Source organism: Anopheles stephensi, unplaced genomic scaffold (genome assembly GCF_013141755.1).
Source record: "Anopheles stephensi strain Indian unplaced genomic scaffold, UCI_ANSTEP_V1.0 ucontig290, whole genome shotgun sequence".
Classification (NCBI taxonomy): domain Eukaryota; kingdom Metazoa; phylum Arthropoda; class Insecta; order Diptera; family Culicidae; genus Anopheles; species Anopheles stephensi.
The window spans coordinates 21,557-48,175 of NW_023405225.1; the positions used below are offsets into that span (position 1 = coordinate 21,557).

General features: G+C 46.9%; 4 protein-coding genes across 7 annotated transcripts; 2 read left to right on the plus strand and 2 right to left on the minus strand.

Moving 5' to 3' along the window:
* Positions 1–1,493: 1,493 nt before the first annotated feature.
* LOC118516421 (collagenase-like) lies at positions 1,494–2,408 on the plus strand. The gene has a single exon (XM_036062288.1). It carries the CDS (start codon positions 1,564–1,566, stop codon positions 2,320–2,322), a length of 759 nt encoding a protein of 252 aa, XP_035918181.1. The 5' UTR covers positions 1,494–1,563; the 3' UTR covers positions 2,323–2,408.
* Positions 2,398–7,074, minus strand: LOC118516419 (inversin-A-like). 3 transcript variants are annotated; one of them, XM_036062283.1, is made up of 7 exons: positions 6,950–7,074; positions 6,176–6,413; positions 5,979–6,095; positions 5,710–5,907; positions 5,428–5,634; positions 4,557–5,359; positions 2,398–4,484 (listed from the first exon to the last, which is right to left on the minus strand). In XM_036062283.1, the coding sequence occupies exons 2-7, from the start codon at positions 6,275–6,277 to the stop codon at positions 3,824–3,826; spliced, it is 2,088 nt and encodes a 695-aa protein (XP_035918176.1). In that variant the 5' UTR covers positions 6,278–6,413; positions 6,950–7,074; the 3' UTR covers positions 2,398–3,823. The 3 variants fall into 3 exon arrangements, with proteins under 3 accessions (XP_035918176.1, XP_035918179.1, XP_035918178.1); XM_036062286.1 differs by lacking the exon at positions 6,950–7,074 and adding an exon at positions 6,609–6,909; XM_036062285.1 differs by lacking the exon at positions 6,950–7,074 and adding an exon at positions 6,553–6,909.
* Positions 7,075–7,306: 232 nt separating this feature from the next.
* LOC118516420 (dolichyl-diphosphooligosaccharide--protein glycosyltransferase 48 kDa subunit-like) lies at positions 7,307–8,865 on the plus strand. The gene has a single exon (XM_036062287.1). The coding sequence runs from the start codon at positions 7,319–7,321 to the stop codon at positions 8,738–8,740; it is 1,422 nt and encodes a 473-aa protein (XP_035918180.1). The 5' UTR covers positions 7,307–7,318; the 3' UTR covers positions 8,741–8,865.
* LOC118516418 lies at positions 8,850–24,236 on the minus strand. Of its 2 annotated transcripts, XM_036062282.1 has the most exons (10): positions 24,007–24,235; positions 21,596–22,073; positions 19,776–20,022; positions 19,349–19,707; positions 18,343–19,271; positions 18,085–18,247; positions 17,882–17,988; positions 17,558–17,805; positions 15,840–16,910; positions 8,850–13,500 (listed from the first exon to the last, which is right to left on the minus strand). In XM_036062282.1, exons 2-10 carry the CDS (start codon positions 21,932–21,934, stop codon positions 13,472–13,474), a joined length of 3,492 nt encoding a protein of 1,163 aa, XP_035918175.1. In that variant the 5' UTR covers positions 21,935–22,073; positions 24,007–24,235; the 3' UTR covers positions 8,850–13,471. The 2 variants fall into 2 exon arrangements, with proteins under 2 accessions (XP_035918175.1, XP_035918174.1); XM_036062281.1 differs by lacking the exon at positions 8,850–13,500 and having other exon boundaries at positions 14,670–16,910; positions 24,007–24,236.
* Positions 24,237–26,619: the final 2,383 nt, after the last annotated feature.

Genomic DNA, 26,619 nt, shown 5'->3' on the forward strand with positions numbered 1-26,619 from the left:
GAAGAGGCGGATTTGGTAAGATTTGAAAATGAGAAAATGATTACCAAGAACAGAAGCCTTCAATTATGTAAACTTCTAGTCGATCAATCTATCATTTCTGTACCGATTATTCAACAAAGCTGTATTTTCTCCAATTAATTTTGTAAATACTGCCCTTGGAAATGGTAGCCCTCTAACATGGGATAGAGCTTTGGTTGGCGATGTATAGAAAAAATAAACCATCTAAAGCATCTTCTTTTCTGGTTTAGATGTATACCTTATGATATACCGGCTTTCAGACCGTATATCAATCGGCTAAAATCAAGCCAAGGAAGCCAAACTAGCAAAAAGAGCCTCTCGACGTTTTAGTGCCTATAAAAATTGGAGTAAGTTACTATTATTATTATTATTATTTATTTATTATGACGGCTTGCATCCGTATTGTAAAATTAGAGTAAGTTGATGAGAATTAAAAGGGCATTTTATGATTTCTTCTAAAGTAGAGAATACAAAATAAGAAAACTCGTTAACCAAACGAACGTTTCCGTCTGGTTTTGAAATCGAATGTACGCTACGAACCCTGCAACGTGCGTTTCTATGGGTAGGGGAGCTATACGCTAGTTACGTGCATTTCCCACTAGATGGCGCTGCAATAAAATGCGCCGTTTGAAAAAACACGTGGTTTCAGATTCATTGCAGCTGAGAAGACAGCTTTTCAGCAATGTTTTACGAAAAAAAAAACACAAAATTATTTAACAAGAACAATTCTTAAAAGTGTAATGTATGAAAATATATGTTATTTTGAGCACAATTCCTTAAAAAAACCAGTAGCTAGAAGGGCATTTGATTGCTATTCTCTAAATGCCTTGTTGAAGTTGAGTATGAGGTTGCAGTATCTGTTAATACGAGGATTTGTTGGCTTATTGGCAAGCACCTGGAAACCCATTCATATTACAACCCAGAATCGGTTCATTAAGATTCCAGACACTCAAGATTGGCGGGATTTTAACGAACCCGTGCCTCAAGTGTCACATCATGCGGATGATTAATCGGAATAGCAATTTTAGATGAATTTTTGTTTTCAATTGATGAATGAACGACTAGAATCGATTGAAGTTAGCTGGATTGCATTAGTGAGTCTGAACAGAACCAAACAAGCTAGTTATAGTTAAGCGGATTCTACAATTAACCCACTGAAAGATTTGCAACGTGAATCCAAGCAGTTCAAAATGATTTCCGGTAAAATTGAAGAGTCTGCAGCAAGCAAACACGCCTGTAGACACTTGACTACATTATGCAGTACTCTAGAAGATGTAACTTTCCCGGCTATTCCAACCCCTCTATGTTGGGTCAATGGACAATAAACAAAGTACTTCAAGTGCTACCGAGCAACGAGAGTCTGCACTACTTCAACACTGTCTCGGCATAATCTACAACGTGCTTCTAGGGGTAGCCCAACCGCGTCTCCAACCGTCTTATCAACCGATAAGTCGATTATAAAAACGAAAGCACAAACCCCAATGGACGGCATAATTCGTTCGCACATCCTCCATCGACGAGGATCAACTAGTAAGGAATCGCAAAATGCAATCCGTGTCGGTGGCTCTACTGCTGGTGGCTTCGGTCTCCCTCGCCCAGGCCGCGCCCGGGCTACGTGTGGTGAACGGTGAAGCGGCTACGCTCGGCCAGTTCCCGTACCAGGTGCGACTTACCTTGAACGTTGGCAACGGTCAGCGTGCGCTGTGCGGTGGTTCGCTGCTGAACGAAGAGTGGGTCCTGACGGCGGGCCACTGCGTACAGCTGGCCAAATCGGTGGAAGTTCATCTCGGCACGGTTGAGTTCGACGGTGGGCTGGTGCTGGAGTCGACCGAGTTCTTCAAGCACGAGAAATACAACCCCCTGTTTGTGGCGAACGATGTGGCGCTGGTGAAGCTTCCGCAGAAGGTTGAGTTCAACGAGAATGTGCAGCCCGTCCGGCTGCCGACTGGAAACGATGACTTTGCCGGGGAATCGGTCGTGGTTAGCGGCTGGGGTCTGATGGAAACCGGTGGACCGGTGTCGCAGGACCTGCAGTACGCCACGCTGAAGGTCATCACGAATGCCGAGTGCCAGAAAACGTTCAGCCCGCTGGTGGTGCGCAAGACGACCCTGTGTGCGCGCGGCGATGAGAAGGAATCGCCCTGCAACGGTGACTCCGGTGGTCCGCTGGTGCTGGCCGAAGACAAGACGCTGGTCGGTGTGGTTAGCTTCGGCCATGCCTTGGGCTGCGAGCGTGGTTTCCCGGCTGCATTCGCCCGCGTTACCGCTTTCAGAGATTGGGTGAAGAAGCATACCGGTGTGTAGGGGGAAACTAAAATGTAACAATGCAAACAGAACGATAAATACAGCAACAAAAAGCGAGCGAGCGAGAGAGAAAAGTGAAAATGAAATGCATCTGTTTTATTCGTTTACATTCTAGCGCCAACGCCATTTGTGTGCGAGTGTTGGGGCACGTGTGAGGCCACCACCTGCACTCTCCGAAAGGTGAGTCCCTCCTTCGGTCGATTCGGTCTTCTTAGCACCGGGAAAAATGGCTCCCCCACTTTGTCACATTCAATCCGTGGCTCAGAACACTTTAAAGTAAGGCGGCTGGTTTTTTGTTATACACTCGTAGCGTTTTACTTACTCTATATGTACAAACAAGCTTAAACTTAAGCGTCCACACGCGCAGAGATGATTTCCATCTCGATGATATTGCTTACGGCTGCTGCTCGGATACGCTCTATTATCCTTTTTCCCGTTTTAGCACCTCCTGCCGGTTCTCTGTACATCCGCCAAATTTCGCAATAACAAAACTTTAACCCAAAACTCTCTCTGCTATGCTTAAATTTCCGTTTCCGCTTTTCGCCTAATAATTCTGGTTCTGGTTAATCACACGATAATAATGTTTCGCCCCAAAGCACAACAAAGAACAGAGGGAAGGAAAAATGCATCAATTCAACCCGTTTTGTGAAGTAAGTGGTTTTGTAAATATGGGAAACATAGAAAAAGCGGAAAGTAGATGACTTAAATGGCCCTGTTAGAAGACTTCTCAACGGTCTCAAACGAGTGGTGTTGGGACGAAATTCAGGTTTAGTGAAGTTTCAGCTTCGGTTTGTTACCGGCCCCCGGCTGTAGACCTTTTCCCTATATGGCTATTTTAATTAAAAAAACCAACAATTTTATACATTATTATGAGCAACGAGTTCCTCCATTCGCATTCGCATTCGCGATACACTGTTTGCCATATTGCTGGAACCTTAATTATCTGACCTTACCTCTATTATAACCGGCCGCACGGCGGATGCGACGCGTTCGAACACACTATAAATGCTTTACACTTGTCTGCCTTGCTATATGCTGTTTGCGGATTTCGTTTCGTTTTGTGGTCGGTTTCCGTTTCTCACTGAGCTCTCTCTGTTATCTGGTAGTGAATTTTACACCGAAAAGTGGCACTATGGTGTTGACAAAAAAAAGCATTCGTTGCAGAGATTCGATGGATCTTTCGGAACTGTTCAGTAGAAATGGCCGTTGTCGTTGATATTTTAAAGGGAAAGGGAGATGGGCAATGAGAACGAAGGATCCGAAACAAACCGAGCAGCACACGGTACGGTTGTATCAGGTAGCAGCAAGTAATGCTCTGCGCACATGGGCATCAACACCCCGGCGGTTCGCAACATGCACGAACGGTTATAACGCTTAACAATAAAGGGCGCACGCACACGCCATATGCACGCGCCGTTACATTCCTAAAAGGTAGTTTTGTGTCAAGGAAGCGCCATACATCACGTAGCAGCGTTACGTACTGTGTCTGTGAGTACCGGATCTACAGGATCTCGACTAAGCTGGCCCCGGTCGCCGCACCGTCACCGGAACGCTGCTGCTGCTGCTTCAGCGTTTGCACCTCCTTCTCGAGCTTATCCACCCGGGCCCGATACTCCTCGTTCTGTTTCTGCGACAGTTCGAACTGTTTCCGCAGGTCGTCGATAAGCTTTTTCAGCTCGAGCAGCTGCCGGTCGTGTGCGTCGACCACTAGGTTCCCGCTCGCGGTCTTCGCAGCGGAGGAGATAGCCTTGGATGGGACGGAGCTGGTATTGGCTAGCGATGCGACACGATGAATTACGGCACCTACCCGAGGCGCCGGGGACGATTCAACGGACACCACCGTATCCTGGGGCAGCTTGGTCGGTAGGGCGGAAATGATTTCCATACCGGCTGCCGTCCGGATTCGTTTCACACCATCGGCCGAGGTGATGATGTGCCGGTTGTGGCCGCTCGCCGACAGTCCGTTCGCCATGCCGACCCCGCTGCTACCGCTGCTGCTAACACCCATTTTGGTCTGCACAAAGTCACCGACCGTTTTCGCCGCATTCCCCACGACCGGAAACCGTTGGCCGGATTTTGTCATAACGATTTTGCTGATAGGTTTCGGGCCCATGCTACCACCGGACGACGGTATCATATGGGAACGACCACCGATAGGAACTCTGGCGAAGGGGGGAAAATGAGGCAAATCAAATGACCGACGTAAGTTAGGTGGGATATGTGATGTGACTTACCTCACAGAGCTGGACGCTACCGCTTTCTTGTACTCGGACGAAGACACTCGCTTAATGCCACCGACCTCACCGCCACAAATCTGTTTAAACTCTTCCGGGGAAAGGATCTTGATCACCTTGTTCGTCTTTATCGTCGGTGTGGCACCGGTCGTGCCGGACTGATGCACGTGATGGTGAAGGTGCGAATGGTGCAGGTGCGATGAGGACGATTGCTTTTTGATAATTTTGATTGTCTTCGTTTTCGTGTGCGTGATGTTGGCGCCATGGATGGACGTGGTTGGATGAAACGTTTGCTTTTGTAGGTGGTGGTGTTGTTGCTGCTGCTGTTGATGCTGCTGCTGATGCTGCTGTTGCTGCTGTTGTTGAGTGTGAAGATTTCTCGTCTCCTTCAGCGCGTACTTGCCCGCCTCGGAAAGGACGATTTTCCGGCCGCTCTTGATGGCGGACGTTATCACGCTACCACCTTCGTCCGCCGGCATAAAGGCGATCCCGTGCTCCTTGAGCATCTGCAATGTGGACGAGTCGAGATTTTTCGGATCAGCCTCCGTACTCTGCTCCAGGTTTGCTATGGCATCGCTCAGACTGTCCTCCTTCTCGATGAGGTGGTACGTATCGTCCAGGGGGTGCTGGTGGTGTTCGTGATCGGAGTGGTCGGACAGGTTGGTGTTACTATCGTTACTCAGTTCCATCGTAATGTTATCCTCTATCTCGTCGTTTTCGTTGCCCATCGCGCTCTGGCCATCCAGATGCCGTTCCTTGTGTTGTTGCAGTTCGTGCATAAGGCTATCCGTTGCCTCTTTCACCTGTAAGTTAATGCAACAATCATGCTTTCCATTGCGAAGGTAACAAGATCGTGATCAATCCAACATACCCCCACTTGCTCGTTGCTGGCAGCCCGTAACTCGTTCGCCAACTTCAGTATCCGCACCAGTTCCATCTGTTTGGAGGTTTTGGCGAGCACTATTGGAGATTTGTCAAACTTGGAGAGCGCGTTCGGATCCGCACCGTGCTGTAGCAACATTTCTACCACCTTGTCGTGCCGCTTTTCCACCGCCCAATGTAGAGGAGTCATTTTTAACTGCAAGCAAAAAACGACAGTTTCAAATGGCCACATTACTGGATGTCGATGGAAATGCTTGCATCCTTTACGTACCAAATCCTTTGCATCGACTTCACATTTGTTGCTTAGCAACAGTTCCACGATCTCGATGTTACCATGGTAAGCGGCCATATGCAAAGGCGTTCGGTCAACCTTGGTTTTTGAATCCTTGCTTATGCCGGCCCGCAGTAGTGCTCTGCATGTTTCGATGTGGTTGAATCGTGCCGCCAAATGCAGTGGTGTAGTGCCCAGCTAAGGTAAGTAATGCGAGCAGATTTAGTAGCAGTAACAGGCACAGTACGACGCTATGCTAAATGCCTTACCCAGTCCGCAGTAAACGGTGCACCACGGCCCATCAAATCAAGCACCTTCGGTGTGTTGCCAGTACGGGCCGCCTGCAGCAAAGCCTTCCCGAGATCCGTTATCACCGACTGATACTTCTACAATGAAAGTGCATTGCATTAGGAACAGTTGCCCGTTGAAATGTGTAAAGACACCGTTTCGTTGCGATTGCACTCACACTGCTGCCGATGCTGCCCGCAAACTTCTCCATCGATTCTTCCGAATCATTGCTGGTTATCATATCCACGCCGAGATTGTCAAAAATCTTCTCCGTAAACATGATCGTTCGGTAGCTCTGCGGGAAAGCACCGTCTCGTACGCTTGCGATCCGCTTCCGCTGGCCGTAGCTTTCCCCTTCGATGATGCGCTTAGTATAACAGCCGGAACAGTGTACGTCGAAAAGAAACTGAAGTAACCTGCAGAAAATGCAAAGCAGACGGAAGCGGGACGATGCATGAAACGCTCAGCTTTTCTTACCACCGCACAAAAGAACGCAACGGAAAGCAGAAAAAGCAGAAAATCCAGTTTTCCAGCAGTGCCGCCTTTTCAACACACCCTCCCTGCTGCTTGGAGTGCGGTTGATGTTGCTGCAGCAGTTTGCGCTAGCGAACCTTTCACTGAAAACTAGAGCAGAATTCACTGCCGTGTTCCGTTTTTCTCCACATAATGCATATGCTTGGCCGGTTCGGCTATCGTTCTACATCGGTACGCTGCAGCACACTGCATCCAACACTATCTATTGCCCGGCTGGGCCGCTTGAAACGTGAAGGTATTTCATGCCCGAATTGCTTCCAGCGCCCACAGTCGTCGGACGTGGAGCGGAAGTGAAAATGAATCGAAACTGCACACGGTGGCCGGGTTGCTGGAGATCAACCTGCATCGGAATCGGATGGGCACGGGTTTCGACTGGCGGGAAAAACAATGTAAATCACAAATAGAACGATTTGTTTACCACTAAGAAAAAGAATTTCCTCGGTCGGCACGGTTTTGGCGTACATTGAAGGTTCTATATTTTGTATTCAATATTTTGACAGCAAGCTGTTCGCGTTGGTGTTTGAAGTGAATAGCAATGCACAGTGGGACGGTACCTGTTGATGTGGTGTTGATAGAACTAAAAAATAAAAAAATAAAATAAAATCTAAGCTTCATTTAAGCTAAAAAATGGACCATTTTATTGGAAAAAAACTTGATTTTTTAGTATGATATAATAACACACAGTCCTACTTCAAATATCGATTCTTTGAAAAGTAAAATAAATCCCAGAAAGGCCTTTTGGAAATCGTCACGCCCGGCTGACCCACTGTGCAATACAAGCTGTCAGATGGCGTGTCAAGATGGGCTGGAGAGATTAAAAAATCGAAGAAATTGTGCCAACATGTCGAACCGGTCGGTCGTCGGAATTACAGGATTTTTGCTGTTTGCCCTGTTTATCAGCACCCCCACGGTGGCGGTAGCGGAACCGGGTGAAACGTTGGTGCTGCTGGACAACTTGGCCATCCGGGAAACCCATTCCATCTTCTTCAAATCGCTCCAGGAACGTGGGTACAAGCTCACCTACAAGCTAGCCGATGACGCCGGGCTTGTTCTGTCGAAGTATGGTGAGTTTCTGTACCAGCATCTCATCCTGTTTGCCCCGTCCGTGGAGGAGTTTGGTGGTTCGCTGAGCGTGGAAGCAATTACGGAGTTTATCGACAATGGAGGCAATGTGCTGGTGGCCGGAAGTACCACGTCGGGTGATCCGCTGCGTGAGCTTGCCTCCGAGTGTGGGTTCGAGGTGGACGAGGAGAAGGCGGCCGTTATCGATCATCTGAACTATGACGTGTCCGATGCCGGTGATCACACGACGATTGTAGCTTCACCTGACAATCTCATCGATTCGAGCATCATCGTTGGAAGCCGTTCGTCCGTCGCTCCGCTGCTGTACCGTGGAACCGGTCTGTTGGCCGACCGTGAAAATCCACTCGTGCTACAGCTCCTGACGGCGGACAGTTCCGCGTACAGCTATGTGCCGGATGCACCCATCAAGGAGTACCCGCATGCGGTTGGCAAGGGAACGCTTCTGATTGCGGCTCTGCAGGCACGTAACAACGCTCGCGTTGTGTTTTCCGGCTCATTGTTCTTCTTCTCGGATGAGGCGTTCCTGTCGCCGGTGCAGCGTGCACAGGCCGGCGGTAAACATTACGCCCGTTCCGGAAATCAGGATGTCGCGATGGCCATTAGCAAGTGGGTGTTTGGAGAGAACGGAGTGATCCGGGCTCGGTCGGTGAGCCACCACAAGGAGGGCGAATCGCAGCCACCGTCCTCGTACACCGTGACCGATCCGGTGGTTTACACGATCGAGATCGAAACGCGTGCTAGCGATGGCCAGTGGAAGGCATTTGAGGCGTCAGATGTGCAGCTGGAGTTTGTGCGAATTGATCCGTTTGTGCGCACGACGCTGGTACCGGTTGGAGGTGGCAAATACGAGGCCCGCTTCCGCATCCCGGACGTGTATGGAGTGTACCAGTTCAAGGTGAACTATGACCGTATCGGTTATACGCACCTGTACTCCACAACACAGGTGTCGGTGCGTCCGCTAACGCACACACAGTACGAACGGTTCATCCCGAGCGCCTACCCGTACTATGCGAGCGCCTTCTCGATGGTGGTCGGCATGTTCCTGTTCTCGTTCCTGTTCCTGCACTTCAAGGACGATGGAAGCAAGCCAACCGTCCGTCCAGCGAACGAAAAGAAGGCACAATAAGTGGGTAGCTGAGTAAGACGTGTAGCCAGTAGTGTAATCGTAAACCACACGAATCGAATCGAAGAATAAACGAACAAACTACTCCATCAAGAAAATAATACACTCGAAATTTGGCGACAACGTGAGTTTTTATTTTCATTTTTCATTTTAATTCCTTTATTTAGATTCCATTCTGCATTTTTGCGCCTTCCCTCCGCTCGCTTTGGGAGGCTTTTACTTAATCTGTGTTTGTTAATTAGTGTGTAATGTTTTTATTGGACAAACAAAAAACTTTATTCACCAAATTTGCCTTCGTCACGTAGTAGGCTAGATTCTGATCTCCTTGTTGCTATGCACTTTCCAAAACACAACGCCTTCTTGGGTTAAATGTATGGAGCGGTGGCCAACTCCTGGGAGTGCGCTAATGTGCGTGTTTGTGAATGCTATTTGTACGTCTAAATTCTATGATCGATCGTACTGCAACTGAATGGTCGTTTGGCATGGTTCCGGATTTGTTTATCCGTACGATACAACGATATGTTCCGTTTCGGCAAGTGACAATACTAATTTGGAGTGGTTTTTCTTTTACTTGTGCTTCAGTTTAAGTTCAGTGGCGGATTTAACTTTGGGCAGGCCCAAGCGTCTTCGTTATACGAGGACCTTAGACATTCAAGAGGCCTTTACTTTCCGAAACGACGTTTCTTCTAATAGATCACTTCTGCTACCAACATAGGACCTCGTCCAATAACAGACCTTCATTATGGAATGGAGCGAGTCCTCCTCGTCCAAGAATCCTTGAAGTCTCCTTGAGGTCTCGAAAGTTCAAGGAACTTCGTCTATGAAGATACCTAGTTGAAAAGGCCTCGTGGGCCTGGAGACCTGGTTTATCAAGAGGTGTTTTCGTTGAAGAGTTCTCGTTGTCTAAGTCCGACTCATTCAGCTATCATGAGACATCGTAACATAAGAGACTTCGTCTTCTAAGAAACCTGGCGGGCGGAGAGGTCTTTTATGCAAGAGACCGCATAATGGAATAGATCTCCTTGCTCCATGGGGTTTTTTTTTCTACGAAGAGACCTGGTTATCAGAAAGGCCTAGTCGTTCAAGAGATTGTTGTCTAAGTTTCCACTACCGAAAGACATAGTAATGGCAGAGTTCTCGTTGTCCATGGGATTTGATTTAACAAGAGACCTCGTAGTCTTCGTAAGGGCTCTTGCAGTCCAAGGAGCGGACTTCGTAGACCATCAGATAGTCGTATTGGAAGAAGCTGACCTGGTCTAAGAGACTTCGTAATGGAATATCCCGTCGTTTAAGGAACCTCTGAGCCTCAGAGTTATTCCCGCCACAGGTCTAGATTCGCCACTGCTTCGGTTAGATGTTTTTTTGGTTTGTTCTGGTGCAATGTAGACCTTTCTGCAACATTTATTTTATTCCTCCTTTTTTCAGGCAAATATATTTACACTTCCACGTCCTCAAATAAAGGAAACTTCGGCTGTTTTTGAGAATACAAATCGTACCGTATTTTCTTGGTCACATTGCAACAAGAAGGTCGAACCATTTGTATAAGAGAGCCAGAAACGGAAACGAGAGTTGGCGGGTGTAATTTTTATGTAATTTATGATTTTTTTTAGTTCGTTTTTTCGATTTAGTATGCTCCTCCTTCATCTTCAGGACATTCGTTTTGAGCTTGTATTAAAAGTACGCACACAATACCAAGACGGGTCGTGTCGTGTGTACGGTTAGTGTAACAAAGTTACGGAGATCTTCCAATATTAGCTTCCAATATAAGTAGTACACACACACACACACAAACATTTGTCTCCCGTGTCGTCTTAAGTGTTACTCCTGCATCGATCACCGATCACTAAAAGTTGGGTTATTTTCTCGCTCGCCTTCAGAAAATAGCTTAATTGTATAAGGTTTTAATTCGATCTCTATTCTTCAGTTTTAAACAACACACAACACGGTAAGCGCATTCTTCTAAGTCAGTTTCTGGTTTGTAATAATATTCCTGTACTTCAGGCCAATGCAAAGAAATGATCCCCAAGGGGTGAGAATGGCACGGCAGCACATTCTCCCAATCGTTTAGTTTGTTGTGACAAGATCCTTCGCAAGGATTCGCGTTCGTTTGTTTGTCCATTTTAAATAACCCTGTAATGTGTTGTATGTGAGCTTTGCCTTAAAGCATATATTATGTATAATAGTACAGAGAGCCCCGTGCCTTCTAATTCTTCTGCTTCCGTTTCTGCCGTTTTTGTGCAACTCTCAGCTCTGTAGTTGTGTTAAGTCTTGTTATGAAGTGACCAACCTTCGACAAAATGGTTCGCATTGAACGACGACGGTGGAAGCGCAAAATATGGTTGTACACGGTGCGACAGGAAGAAAGGCTGAAATACTACCAAATGTGTCCTCTGATGTTATCACTAAAACTATCGGAACATTGTCAGAATTTCTGCCAAGCTTATGCCCTAATATATGCTGGGCAAATTCTATAACCAAACAGGCTGTGGTCAAATACTGCCAAAGAGCCCTTCAGACCAACACTTCATTCATAACAAACAGTCATCGTTAGGTTCGATTTGAAGAGTGAGACATGGCTTTTCCATCCTTTTTTCAGGATAATGTTTTGTGCTTCAGAATAGCTGGACTTCAGCCAGGGAAGTACCTGGTCCTGCAAAATTCCGATATGTATTGTGGCGTTCATTTTAACACTAGATTCAATAAAAATTGGCCACATTTTTAGGTGAGTTTGAGACTTAAACTTCCCCTTCTAGACTATTCTCAAGTTTGACAGATAAACTGAAGAGATCTGTTCGATGGAGAACTTGATAATCCGTTGGCCCTTTCTTGTGTCCCTAGAAGTTGTGTGAAAGCATTCTTTAAGGCTGCTTAAAGGGGGCTGCTCGCACATTTTTCAAAAATTTTGGTGTTGTTGGATAATTTCCCGATGGAAGATAGCGGATTAGCGATCAATCCTCGCATACTCCTTGGACTTTCACTTCCTAACATTTATAACAGGAAATAGGACCATCCCATTGAGCCTTTATGTTCCGATAAACTGGGGCCAAAAGATGTTCTACACGTTAAGAGATCTTGCTAGGGTCCCAAGGGGTATCTGCCTGTAAGCAAGTAGTGAGGTCCAGGCAGCTTCTATAATTTAGAGGACCCCAAACTCCATAAGAGACCTAGTAAAGGATCTCAACTTGGCCTCCCATTCTGGCCCAGTCCATAGATCTGAGAGGCACCAACTTGAACAGAAAGAGGCCTCCAACTTTTATTCTAGTTAGGACCTCCAAAGGGCTTGTTTCGCCACTGCTAGGCTGTATTTATCTAAATACCTTCACAAACTAATAATATATAATTTTTTTCCCTGCCGCACCATGGTACAGGTAGAAAAGAGAGTACAACTACTACAACAACCCTAACCTAACTGAGACTTCAGAGCAACTAGTGGATTGGTGGTAGAATTGCTGGTTTAAAAAGTAACAGTAACCACTAATTCTATGATTATACGAAGCAGTATTCACTCCGCCCGTCCTCCAAAAGACCGACAAGAAACAGAACCAAACCCTATTGCTACTACTACCCCCCTTCCCATAGTCACCGCCTAGTACATTCCTTTCTCAGTTCCTTTATATTGCAATACATTACATTATTGCCTTCGTTTTACTCAGCACACCCAACTCCTGGAGCTCGGTAGTTGTGCTTGGCGATCCCCAAAAGCTAGGCTTTCCCTTATTTGCTTTCATCAACACTGTTCTCATCTCGTACGTTTAAAATCGCGGACAACAAATGTCTTTCCAGTTAAGCGTGTGTGTCTGTAATTATTATTAGCTTGTAATACTTCTACTATTACTACCTCCTTTCCCGCGCCCGAATGGCGGGTACTCTGGCTTTGATTGCTTGTTATCAGTTTCTGTAAAGTTAGTACAAACAAACACACACACATAAAAACAAAAAATAGTGGAACAACTAACGGAATCAAAGAACAACTTGCCCCTTTTTCGCGGCCCCGTAAAGCGAAACTTACCAGATAACACTACTGATGTGAGTGAAACCTGCTGTTGTTGCTTAACTGCTTAACACAATAGTAACTAACTGTAGCGCCCTGTTCAGTTTGCTTGGCGATCACGACGCCAGCTGCATAATTAGTAATTATTTTACTCATAGAAGTACCGCATTACAACCAACGCAAACAATTGACGACATTTTGATGATGGTGGTGGTGCTGGCTTAGTAAAAAGAACCGCCAACATGGCGGATTCCCCACCATTACTTGGTTCACTCGTTTTGTTTTCCTCCTTCTTTGCACGTGTTTAAAACCATTTTCATTCCTTCTTTCTACTCAATTGAACACTGTTCTTGTTTACTTTTATGTTTTAAGATTAATTTTCTCTTTTCGCTTGCTCTCTCTCTCTCTCTCTTTCTCTCTTTGGCTCGATTGGCAGCAGTTGTGGGAAAAGGTTATGAGGAGGAGCTTTTCTTGCGCAAACTTTCATCGCAAATTACATTACTATTAGCTTGCTGGAAAGGAAAATGCATTAAGGTTGGGGGTGCCGTTTTAGCACGCTCTACTCATATAAGGTACCAAAACAAGATGGGGGATCTAGCCGTTAGTTTAAAACTATTCTAAACACTGGTTTGGTCTGTGCGTCTGTCTGGCACGCAAATGTGCCGTGTCGTGATGGGGATTGTTTTGTGGCAACAATTGCATCTTGTTGGAGAAGTGGATTGAAGGATTTTGAAGGAATGGCACTAGAACAACAGCTCATCTTTGTCATCATCTGAAAGCAAGAAGAGAAATGAGCACAGGATGAGAGGATGTGCATTATTGTACGTTGGATGGAGGGATGGAGGACGGTTCGGAACCTTCCATCGCAACAGCTACTACTACATGATTTGGTCTATCGGGCTCTGTACTCCGATTGTGTTGTTGAGTCGCTATTTGAAATGGAAGCTTAATGGAAATGAAATAAGCAAAATATGAAAAATTAAGGAGAAATATGCAGCAGATAAAAATCGTTTAATTGTACGAAAACAATATAACATGTGCCAAGTTGATCATCATGCAATTCCTTATAAAACTCCAAGGACCTCGTTGCATTGATATGAGCATCTTTACTGTGGTTACTAGTGAAAAAGTTGAAGCGCTTGTTGATCATCAGTAGACAATGTCGACATATGTCGCTTCTAATCATTTGGTTCTAAATGAACTGCATCCTCTGGAGCTTTTGATAAAAAAGGTGCAAATCATAAAATGCAGCTTTTGAATAACTCGGTGGAATGTTTCATCTGGATAGTGTAATATTGCCATCTCGTTGTGGAAAGTTGCAATCATACAATGGAATTTCACACTAAGGGGAAATTTGCAACACGATTGTGATATTTTGCCATTAGCTTTACATGAAACAAGTGGTGATTAAAGCAATCGGGTGGATCGGTAGCTGAGGCAATAACGGCGCCGGTCTTTACACGGCGGCTGGACCGGAGTTCAAAACCCATCTAGACCGCCTCCCCGTACGCAGGGCTGACTAGCTTTCTAAAGGCAAAATCAAGTCACTGAAAGCCAGAAATGGTAGGCCGAAACCTTTAGAGTTTGTAGTGCCCAAGGAAGAAGAATTAAAGTAATATTTCTTATATTATAATAATATTTAATTATAGCTGAGTTGCAAATTTCCGCTAACTGAATGCAACATTCCATTGTATGATTGCAATTTTCCTTAACGAGATTCCATTATATGATTAACATTATCTCGGTCGTTCATGGACACTGTTGGATTTTATCAACTTTTAATAAAATTGATGTAAATAAATAAATCATCCCGAGCAAACAAAAAGGTGTTTCGAAACATTTTTTGTTTAAAATATAAAATTTAAAACAAATGCAATGTAAAGCCTGAAATGATAAAAAATAAATAAACTTAATAATAAAAAAATAAACAAAAAACTCAACTTTAGTAAACATAATAAGGCTTTGTTTATTCTGCTTTTTCGTTCGTATTTCTTTTGCGGTAAAAAAATTAACCAAAACTATACACACACACATATACACTATCACCTAACACGGTCTTGAGGCGGGGGGCAGGTTTTGTTTTGGGGGGATGCTTAACGATTTAAAGAGAGGATTAAAAAGAACATAATGCCAAACAATAATTTAATACCGACCCGCATACAGTAGTAGTAGTAGTAGTAGTAAGAGTAGTTAATATGTTACAACTTAAATCTCTTATAGTAGGTGAAACGTCTTAAAAAAGAAATGGGAAGATGAAAATAACGATCCAATTTCTTGTGCCGATCGGTTCCAGTCTCTAAAGTACACTCTCTACCTGCTGCCTGTACATTTTATAGTATTATGCGACGGACGCAAAGGTAATACTATTTCATAATATATGTATATAGGTGGTAATAAGGCGCCTACTACACATATACAACTGCTACGCTGCTAACATCTAAAATTCCACTTCTCGCTAGTATTTCGTTTCGCTGCTCTGCTGGGCTTGGGCAAGTCTTTATGGGTGCAGTATACAGAAGAGGGGGGTTCTGGCGTTACAACACGATGTTCGATGCTTCTCCTGAGCAGGTTCATTAAGCTTGCTTTAAGAGCCACAAAAGCTAGATTTAAATTAACCAAAAAGCTACTAAAAAGCCACTTAAGAGCATACGACAGAGAGAGAGAACGAGAGAGAGAGAGAGTGAAGAATGCGTATGAAAATGCTACTAGAAGGAAGGAGAAGGTCTCATGGCGCCACCCAGAGATGATAACACTCGGGCATAGATACTGGTGGTTGATGGTTGTGTTGAAGGAGAGAGAGAGAGAGAGAGATTACGCGATGACGATGACAGGGGCGAAGGAATGATTGCACTATGAGGGCCTGAAGCATGGATGACTGATCACTGGAATCGGATCAATTTCGAGCATTGCTTCGCTACGAATGATGCTGCACATACACACACACACACTACAGCAGAGTACTCTCGTACCCTCAGGAGGAAGCGGCCGTCGCAGTAGTAGTAGCAGTGTTGGTGGTGATGGAGATGGGTTGAGATTGAGATGATGATTCAACTACCACCACGGTCGCTGCCGCCGTCGACGTGGTGGATTGGTCCGCTTTTGAAGGTTTACCTTTGCCAACTGGTCCGGATAGGGATGGGCCACTGCCACCGGCGGTAGTGCCAAGCGTGGAGAGCGTTCGCTGTTGGTGGAACCCGGTCACCAGACTGCTCTGGGACGAACTGTCCGAGTGGTTGTTGTTGTTGCCGATCGAGGCAAGCGACATCGCCATCGGATGGTGCGTTGGGCTTTGCGACGGTGTACTGTTGGTGCTTTTCGCTTTCCGGAACCAGTTTCCCAGCTTGCGGCGCCCGAGCGAATTCGAACCGTAGTCGGAGCTAGCTAGCACCTGTTGCTGCTGCTGCTGCTGCTGCTGCTGGAGCGATGCATCTTTGGGCATTTTTCGAGACTTTTTCGGAAGCGTATTACCACCACCAACGGACCCACTACCGACGGCAGACGGCGGCACCAGCGACGGTGGCATCATGGTCGGCTTGCTGAGAGATTCTTTCGCGTACTGCGAACTGGTCGACATGGACGAAACGCTGCTTGCTACCGATGGCCGGAAACCACCACCACTGCCCCCATCCACCATATCGTACAGATTCTGGTCTCCACTATCCGCCCCCTCCTTGCCATCCAAATCCACGTACGGGAAGTATTCACGATCGGAAAGATTGTCGTCGTCAAAGCAGGACGCCGCACCGCCGTCCAGCTCGGACACGAACAAACTTTCCCCGCAGAACTGCCGTTCGGACGAGAGTGTGTTCAGGAAGCGCAGCTTGCTGCTGCTGCTGCGAAAGCAGAAATCGAACCACTTGTTCCGGGTGTCACAGTACAGCCGCAGCGCGTTCTTCAGCGTCACGCCGAACATTTTCCCATCCGGAAGGTTCAGGATGCGACAGTTGTCGAGAAAGATGCGGCCCTTGTAGATGTAGTTGGTGCGCTTGAGCAGATCCTTCTTGCAGTAGATGAGCTGCCGGTCGAACAGGAACAGGGTGTACGTGTTGTTCCACAGGTTCGGGGACATCCGGATCGCGTCCGTTTGCAGAAACAGCCGGGTACTGTGCACGTTGATCGACGGGCCTTGGAAGTTTTCGAACCGTGCCTGGATGCGGGACAGATACTCGCTGTGCCGTTTACCTGTTGCCCGGTTTTCGGTGTTTCGTTTCGAGAAGAAAAGGGTAAAGCAAACATAAGAAATCAACAAACAAAAGTAAAGGCACCTACAAATAAGAAAAAATAAGCAACGGGAAGCGTTTCCTAGGATCTAAGTAGGCAGATGAACGCAAACCACAAACCACATCTATCGCATGCGAACAGTAGTAACCATTGATTTCTGGAGCAGTCAAGCATAAATTTTTTTTTTCGGACAAAAATGGTTAAACGTCGGCGGCAAGTGAATTTTGATTCGGCGGAAGGCGACTTCGAAAATGAGGCTGGCCCATCACGACCATCCCCTCAGGCGGAAGGTCCGAAAAAGCTAAAGCTAGACAAGGACGGTACTGTGCCACGCCGAAACTTTGGATCGCAGTCCGGGGCCAACGAGAAAAAGCCCCAGATGTACATCCCGATGTCGACCCGGTACAAGCGAACGAAATCGCTCACCGTAACGACCATTAGTCGATCGTTGGATGGTCGGGACGAGAAAATTGAAAGTGAAACGGTACGGGAAAGTGCATCCAGAATCTACCATCACTAGGCCAAAGCTCTTCCATCGTTAACGCATGCAGCATTAGAGGGAATGTTAAATTCTAGCGTGTTTTTTTGTGTCGCCCGGCAAAACTCACCTTCATTCACCATCTCCGTGACGCGCCGCATCGCCGACAGGGCCATCTCGAACACCTCCCGGCAGTCCATCGTTTCCAGCTCGGATTTGGTACACTTGCGCAGGTTCAGCGTTGGCAGCAGCTCCTTCCGGGTGAGCGAGTGTTTGACTAGTTCGCTGAGATGTAGCGGGTAACGACATATCCGTTGTATCGGGGCCAGTAGATGCGCCGACAGTGGTAACTCTGGTAGATTCTCCGCCATACGACAGCTGTGGACGGTGGTAAAAGCGAAATGGGTTCCAATAAACGAAACGATCTTCAATAAACCATCATCAGGGCACTTACTTTTCCAGTATTTGATTCGCTTCCTTATTGTTGGCATAGTTCTCCAGCTCCATCAGTGCACGGGGGTACGAGTTGCAGTAGGACGAGTACACCATAAACGCCGATTGCTGTAATGATCGAGACGAAGCGCCGGGAAGAGTTAGTTACACCCCCGAAAAGCCCGCTCCAACACGTTTCCGATCGTGGTGATCGTGGACACTTACATACTCCAGGAACACTTCACCGATCCGATTGTTTGGCACAGCGAGACGTAACGCGTCGAGAAAGGTTTGCTGGAATCGCCAGATCTTTTCCAGGTTGGAAAATATCAAATTTACACTTTCCACCGAAAAGACGTCTTCTCGTTCGCGCAACGGTTTAATGAAGCTGAAGTAAGGAAGAAACGGGAAAAAGTAAATTCATGGCGTCTTTTCTCGCAGCGATCTTCCTTCTACCCCCCCCCCCCCCCCCCAAACACTTACCCCAAACAAAGCGAATTGAGCAGCTTCACGTAGTTGATCTCCGTTTCGAGCAGCTCCTTGATGATGTTCTCCTTCGTTAGGTCCAGATGACTAGCGACACCAGCGTCCGGTGGCGTACCGGTGGAAGCTACCGGCGACCCATCGCTCGCCACCGACAGTCCGCCCATCAGTCGGGTACTACTATCACAGTTGCCACCTTCGATCAGCGTGGAAGCACTGCTGCCTCCGTCATCGTCCTCACAAGCACCGTGCGAATGAGAGGACGGTGCCGTCTGCTTGCTCGTCGTCTCACTGTTGCTAATGATGAGTATCTGCTTCGGTTTGGCGTACGTTGGCACAATCTTCACAAAGTCCTTCGGGAACCAACCGCAGTCCGACGGTTTCCGTTCACCGTCAACACCGGCGGGCGTCGTCACGATTGCGTCCGATTTTAGACGACCCCACCACCACGGCCCTGCCTCTCGCTTCAACACCTCCACCAGAGCACCTTTCTCGAGACCAAGCTCCTGGGGACCACCGGGCCGGAACGAAAACAACACCTCGGCAAACACGGGCTCGACAAGCAGTTCGTCCTCTACCGCTACCGCCTCATCTTCGTCCGGGTGGGACGAGATGCTTTCGCTATCACTAACGTCCAGCTCGGTTGGTATCGTGGTGGAGGTTCGGGTGTGCTGTCTTCGCCGTCGACGCCTTCCGTCCACTTCGCAGTCATCACCGGACGCAACGATGCAGTCCAGACCGGACGGTTGGCTTAGCGATTTGCCGCTCAGCCTTGATATGTTGGTGACGTTCTCTTTGTCCTTGCCCTTGAGCGATAGTTTGTGCTTCAGGATGGACGAGCTGGTGGTGCTGCTGCTGGTGGACACTTTCGCTGAGTTGGCCCTCCGTACCGGTACGCCGGCCGTATACTGTGTGTGGGGTGATACCTCCTGAAGGGAGAGAAAGAAAGAGAACATTAGAAAAACTCATTCCGGAGAAGATCGCGATCGCGTTTCGATAGACTTACCCCATTGCGCACACCGTCCGGAACACCTTCCGGGTGATGCTCGAGCGGGTGAAGTTGCTGCAGCAGTAGATGCTGATCCGCATCATTGTCCAGCTCGACCTGGATGCCCGAATCGCCGCTGTTGCATTTGTCCCGCCGATGGGACTTGGTCTTGCGGCGCTCCTTACTCGATCGCCAGATCAGTGGTCCGAACCGGTGGTGATGGTGTTGCTGCTGCTGCTGCTGCTTGTCATCCACACTCATCGTGCCACTGTTGTGCTGTTCGGTTGTGGCAAGGGTCACCGGTTGGGCGGCGACCGTTTTCGAGGTTTTAAAATGTGAGAACGTTTTGCGGAACTTTTGCAGTACGCTTTCGGAAGCTGAAGAATATGAAGTAAGATTAAAATTGCTTCTCCTTTGAGAGGAGTGGGAGAGAGATTGTACGAACCTTGCACTGGATGATGTGTGGCACCGCCGCTGCTGCTGGACACTTTGGTTTGGACAGTCTTCTGATGCGAGGATGATGATGATGCTGATGATTGATGCACATTCGAGGTGGGACTGAGATGGACATTGGCACCGCCAGTACTTAGGTGGGGATTCCGTGCATCCTGCTGGCTGCCTCTGCCAGCCGGTGCCGCTTCAATCGGTGCCTCCGAAATCGATGGACTAGAGACGGCTCGTAGCTGAAGGGGCTGTGAAGCAGATAGAAGAGAGCACAGGGAGGAAAATCAGAACGAATCTCACTCAAGAAAGAGAAGAAAAAAAACCCACAACGTAATGGCTCTGAATCACTGTCCCCTTCCAGGTGTGTCTGGGGGGGGTTTATTTGATTGGCAATCGGGTCCGTTCAGATATCGGAACGTCGTCGAAAACAAAAATGTGCTACCTCATGTTATAGCACCACTCTTTTTTGGACGACGCACAAAACGGAAGGAACCTGTACGCGATAAGTCGTGAATGTACAGAATGACCAGTCCCCAATGCTCCCGATGGGGACACCGACGACCTTGTGCAATAAAAAAGCACTTCCTTCGGCATAGCTTTTGCGCCATCATCATTTTCCTGTCATTCCGCGTTGTCAATAATTTTGGTGAGGTGATTTTGTGACATCCAGAATAAACCGACCACTGGGAAAGATGGCCACCGATTTCTGCGTCCCAGGGGAAGAGCTTTCCTACCTTACCGGATCTGTCAGACGTGCAAAACAAGCGAGATTGAAGGACAATAGGATAATGGTTCCCGCTACGAGCGAGGAGCGCTATCATGTGAGTGTTGTCAACCACCGCATAGTCCTCCTCTCTTGAGCGAGGAGTCCATTGATAAGCGCATCAAAGTGGCTGCGGATCGGTTTATTTATGTCCAGGCAAGAATGTAGGGAAATATGATCCCCACATATAACCCGGTATCGTCTCGGTTGTTTGCGTACGAATCTATTTATATTCTGCACTATCTGCTGCTGGGGCGGGCTTAGCTCGTATGACAGTGGCACATTGGAATGATATGATTGCGGAATCGAATAGTTGCAACACAAGGAGACGAATGAATGGGCTTCTGGAGCCTCGGGAGGCAGTTACGATGCGTAGTTTACTTATCGTGAAGCATGATCTTATCGGGGGAAACAGTAGTCGCAGCTGTTTTGTTATTAAATTTACAAGCCAAGCATGACCCTGCCCCGCCCGGCACTTATCACACACGAATGATGCCACGTTTCGCCTTTTTTCCGAATTTGCTGATAAACATCGTCACACCTTTCTCTTGCATTGTTGCAGTAAAAAAAACTGTTGACAATGTCTGATAACACAAGCAGGAATGTAAAATCGAATCGAAAAAACAGGGGAGTTGAAAATGCATTCCAAAATAGATAAATGTGAGTCATGTCACTCCAGTTTTTTCTTGTCCTCCATATTGCGATCAAAGAGTAGCGCGGGACCTTCCCACGTGTTGATTGAATATTTACATAAAATGTTTTGCGTAAACAGAAACACTTAACCTTAGCCTATAAATACACAGAGTAACCTAAACGAGCACAGGCACAATCAGTGACGAGCCTTCCGGAAGCATGAACGCGAAAAACGACAACTCATGTACATGATCTACACAGCTGACCCAAGGATGGCAAACAGCGAGCGGATTAAGCTTGTCGAGCTGGGCGATGATGGATGATGGAGGATGGTAACGCTTCAGACGAGGACACGTGGAATTCTCCACCATTCTAGAGCACACTGGGTGGAAAGTTTTTTTTCCCATTCCCTACCCTCTCCCTACCGTCGGATTCTGTTGCCACCGGTACTCAGCACTTGTGCCGTCCGCCATCGGGAAGTCCTCCTCGTCCACGCGTAACGCTACGTAACGCTCCCGAACGCCACCACCAGCAGCCGCTCGGGGTCTACAGTGGTACAGCGATCCGATGGCGCCATAGCCGAGGTAGTAACCGTACGCCTGCAGCACACTGTACCCGAGCCGAAGCTTTTCCTTCTGCTGATGGTGGGCCACAACACTGCCGGCACTGCCCCGCAATCGGCAGATGCTGTACGATTGTCGGTTTTTGAGCAACATTTTCACACGGCACCGTTGTCTTTTCTTGGGGAGCTGGGTTGCTTCCATTGACGAGTAGTTAGTGGGCACACAATGCACTTGCAATTTTTCTAGTCTAGAGGCGTGTTTTGCCGGTAGTTCACATTCGTTTTTTTGCGGTTCTATGATCTTGTAACACACACACACTGATCTGAGCTTTGACTTTTAACTAAAGAATAACGAAAAACAAGGTACTTCAAATTAGCAAAAACACAACCAAGCTCACACGTTGTCTAGATACTGGCAACGAGACTCGTTGCGAAGAGACTCCAAAAGATACTGGTCACTAAGCCACTATTAGTTCGCACATCACCGGTTACCGGTCTGTTTGATTTTTTCGGAACCGCCTGATTGACACTAACAACGCGAAAGGTACACAAGGTGGAACTTTCCGCACCTTTGATAACCTTGGGTAGGTAGTTCCTATTCCGGGGAATTTGTTTTCACCGCAACGATGGATTTGGGTAGCCCGTTTTTCCCATTTGCTGCCTCGCACAGGCCACACGCCTCCCATTCGAATCGCATGTTTTACCTTATCTGGCTTGTCTCTGCTGAACAACACAGGAGGAAGACACTTGCGAAGGCTTTGATTGCCAAGGGCGATGATTGATTGTACCGAGTGGGATTACTTTCGGAGGGGAAAAAAAGTTCGGGGGGAGAGTCCCGAGTCTGAGGTGTGAGCGAGATCCAGGAATCTGCTCACTCAGGCTCAGTTTATCATGCCACTTGCAGGAATGGTTATCACATCCGTTCGTGGGAACAGCGGTTTTACAACTCCAGATACTTAGGATCTAGATCCAGGATATCCAGAACGCTAGGCCTATGCATCACTGGATTTTTAAGTCCTTCCAAAAGGGAAAGGAAGAAAGATTGGCCTACCTGCTGCTATCACTAAAAATCATCTTTAAGACCACTTTCGCTATAAAATCGCTGCCAAGCGAGATATCTCTAAGCCTTCTCCCGCCTATCGCCCATCACGGTCCAGTAGTAGTACTCTCCACTTCTTGCAAATCATTCACGATTACCGGTGACCGGCGATCATGATTTATGGCGCCCTCGGTCTCTGGCCCCAAAAGTCACGAGATCGAAGGAACGGGGGACAAACCGCCGTTTGCTGTAGGGTTCACCGGGATTGCCGCCATCCGCTATCCGGACCAATCGATCTATACACTGATACTTGAGTGTCGAAACGGTTATAAATTACCACGAGGTAAACCGAAGTTAGTAGCTTGCGTTATCAGTTAATTGCACCCGGTTTTAAAAGGCCGAACGAACGCGCTACACCCCGGCCATTCGACACCTCCTCTTGAAAAAGGGGTGTCCTCTGCGGATATATCCCGTCGGTGACGGTGATGATGATACGGAGAGAAGGGTATCCTACTTGAGTTTTTTTTTGTTTGATTACCTTGGATCATCATACACTGCCGGCCCGCAGCACGAGACAAACGTCACGGCTAATCGATCGGGATGGGGTTCGATCGATCATGGGCCAACAGATTGTTTGCACGTGACATTAGATTCGCGATTCGTGTGTGTAGAGCAGTAATGGGCATATTATTCAATCGGCCCATTTACAAGCGATCGGCGATATTTATATTCGGTTTTTATCATCAAGCAGCACTCCCGGCGGCCATTGCACGCGGAAGAAACATGAACCATTCATGCGGGTGATAAGTGATGCGTGATATGCTTGATTACACACCTGGGGCACATATCGAATCGTCCCCCTTTAAAGACTAGATAAAGGTGTAGGATTTTTGGGGTTTTTTGGAGAGGATTTTGCACACACACACAACACGCACTAGTCTCACTATGCTATTATGCCACATCTCATCTCACATCACACACTGTCTACGCCGAGACGCACGCTCAATGATAGAACTCCCCAGTGCCGAGAGATGCCTGAACTTGACCTCAATTTATTTTGCAATTAACGGAACAGTAAAACGAAAACTCTGTCTTTCTTCTTCAGCACCGCTAATTAAATGCGTCTCGAGTGGCCAACTGCCAGCTTCCAATGCTAATTGGGGAGCATATTTGTATCTTCCAAAAATCGAAAAAAAATTCACATCGCACACCAAGACACACTACTTGACACTCACTCTTCAGCAGCTGTACACTGTTGTCGGAGAAACAATCGCGTTTCCCCCCAAAAACCGAACTGGGTTTTTTGCTTCGAAGGCGCCACGAGTGCGCACGCAATATCTTGGTAGAACCGCACTCGACGATGGTCACGATACGAAATGGCTTGATTGAAAGTATGCGAGACGCTTTACCCATTACCGTTGGACCTCTTTATGGTTCGATCAGATACGGTTGCCTGTTCGTGGAGAATGACCGTTCGTGGAATGGAGATAGGGGATGGTCTATCAATCGGGGTATTGCAGGATCGAAACAGAAACAGGAGGCACAATGGTGACGACGACGACGAGATTAGAGAGAGAGAGAGAGCTATGAGAGATGATTCTGTCTGTTGTCGGTGGTCTTAAAACTTCACTGATTATTAGAGATGGACGTGGTATGTGAAGACACCTTTATCATGCTTTACTGGCACTGTCGATTTTGAGCTCTAACTCCATTCGCCAAACACTGGATATTTACCGGTAAAGTCTGGCTTTTCTGACTGGTCTAACTAGGTGTTCTAATGGGGTTTAGGAGACGAGGACCTTACATGGTCTTTAAGGCCATGTATGCAAGGGCTTGCCATAGAATTGATATTCAAGATTGTCACAGGAGTCTGATCGAGATGAGATACAACACATGGCCTCCGGACCTAAAGGATCAAACATCAAAAGACACAGAGGAGTAACAGACTTTGCTTGGCAGTGATGTCCAGCCTAAGCTAACTGACGTCCTTCTCCCAGGTCGATGCTCTTCACTTGAGAGCGCGAGTTTACAACTACTATTTACTATTTGCTTACCCTGTGCAGCGTACAAATACACCGCAACAAAACATGGAGATACCACCTCGGCCACAAAATTCAGTACTCACAAATCGGGGACTCGGGGTACAGATTTTTACTGCACATTCTTAACCGGCTTAGTCCGATCCGATTGAATCGTGAATCGATTTTTATCACCATCCGTTCGCTACGTATACCTGCTGTTTGCCTTTGCTATCAAGCTTTAAGCCCTGCCGGGCCCTTTGCCTCGGAATGCCCTCCGAGGGGGGAAGGGTGCGATAAGACAGAGAGATAGAGAGATTAAACGGTTATCACGGCAGCATTCTGTCCAGTGTTAACAGCCGATGCAGCGGGCAGGGGGGTGTTGCAGAAGCAGAAGTGGATGGAAAAAACGCACTTTCAATTATCCTTTCTGATAGGTTATCTGTCAGCTAATTCCTTGTCCGGTGTGGTATAACCACCACCATCCGCGTGCATTAATTACTGCTTCCATTGTATCGACGACTAAATCGTCCGATATTACAGCTCATATATCATACAGTAGTAGTTACATGGAAGGTTCCATTTTATAGACAAAGCGTCTGCTGTGGATTGATATGGCGCATTTCATAATAAGAGATAAATTCTTTGTTGGTAAACGACAGCAATAAATAAATCAACTACTTCCGGATTCTATTACTCAGAGGCACACGTTTCCCTATGTCAGCGATCCTGAAGACTACACTCCCGATTAGTCACTGCTCTTGTTGTTGTGATTGGAGGTGTTACATGTCCTGCCTGTAATACACTCTAGAATACGTAGAATTGGCTATCTACGCCATTTTTTTTGTGCGTGTCTTAAGGTATATCAACCCGTTCACGCTAATCACGCTGATTGCACATGGTTTGCTGCTCTGCAATCAGCGTACGGTTGACGATCTCTGATTTGGGCGATGGTCGTAAATGTTTGGGCGGCAGGTCAGCCATTATCAGGCCACCTTCTGCGAGCCGGTTAGGCCCGCCGGTCGGCTGATTTTGATTGATGCATCATGGCAAAGCTGGTGGTGGATGGTTTATTCGCTGCCAGTTTTTTGTTGTTGTAAATAAGTAAATAATAATCTCTAATAGCGACAGGTGAATGTGTGTCTGGGGCGAAGTTTGAGTGGGGCTTGTCAAACGAGCCCGTCAAAAGAGGGAAAGATCGTCGGTGATTTTGAGGAGTAATCGAGGAGAAGCAATTGGACAATACAACGTTTTTGTTGCAAGAAATTCGATGCAACTAGGTTATGCCGATGTAGTGCATGAAGATTTGGATGGTTATAATAATTTTCTGCTAATTTAATAAGCCATATAGGAACTTACCATAAATGTTCCATAACCATTATGTAATATTCATGATTTTCGCAGTATAGACATTGAAGGAGTTGTCGATGTAATTGGCCATCATTGTCTTCAATTTTCTGTCACTTCTTTGGCAACTTATTCAACAAGATGGCTAATGCATACAAACGAATAGTGTCTAGTGCACTAGACTCAAATGCGAGGTATCAGACCTTAGAACTGTCCACACGAGTTTCCAGATTATGTCCTGCCATTCATAAAAGCTTCGGAGACGATTCAATCAGCTAATCAGTTTTTATAGGCCAAGTTGATGAGTTATGGGATGAAGCAAACTTAAGGAAATGACGGGGGAAAGGTCTTCGGGATTTCAGAGTGTTTTGTAAGGCCATCTCTTAAAATATCTATTTTGTGTTTATATCTCGTGTAACGGTTTGGTTGAGTTTCCAAAGATCATAATATACAGTATAAAAGTCCGTGATTGCCATGTGATTG

Excerpts from the sequence above, each read along its gene's own strand:
- LOC118516421 (XM_036062288.1), top strand. The coding sequence starts at position 1,564 with ATGCAATCCGTGTCGGTGGCTCTACTGCTGGTGGCTTCGGTCTCCCTC.
- LOC118516419 (XM_036062283.1), bottom strand. The coding sequence starts at position 6,277 with ATGTTTACGGAGAAGATTTTTGACAATCTCGGCGTGGATATGATAACC. Across the intron at positions 6,096-6,175 it reads CGGGCAGCATCGGCAGCAGT|AAGTATCAGTCGGTGATAAC; the intron begins GTGAGTGCAATC and ends CTTTCATTGTAG. Across the intron at positions 5,360-5,427 it reads CCAGCAACGAGCAAGTGGGG|GTGAAAGAGGCAACGGATAG; the intron begins GTATGTTGGATT and ends ATTAACTTACAG.
- LOC118516420 (XM_036062287.1), top strand. The coding sequence starts at position 7,319 with ATGGCGTGTCAAGATGGGCTGGAGAGATTAAAAAATCGAAGAAATTGT.
- LOC118516418 (XM_036062281.1), bottom strand. The coding sequence starts at position 21,934 with ATGGAAGCAACCCAGCTCCCCAAGAAAAGACAACGGTGCCGTGTGAAA. Across the intron at positions 19,272-19,348 it reads CGGACGGTGTGCGCAATGGG|GAGGTATCACCCCACACACA; the intron begins GTAAGTCTATCG and ends CTCTCCCTTCAG. Across the intron at positions 18,248-18,342 it reads CTCAATTCGCTTTGTTTGGG|CTTCATTAAACCGTTGCGCG; the intron begins GTAAGTGTTTGG and ends TCCTTACTTCAG.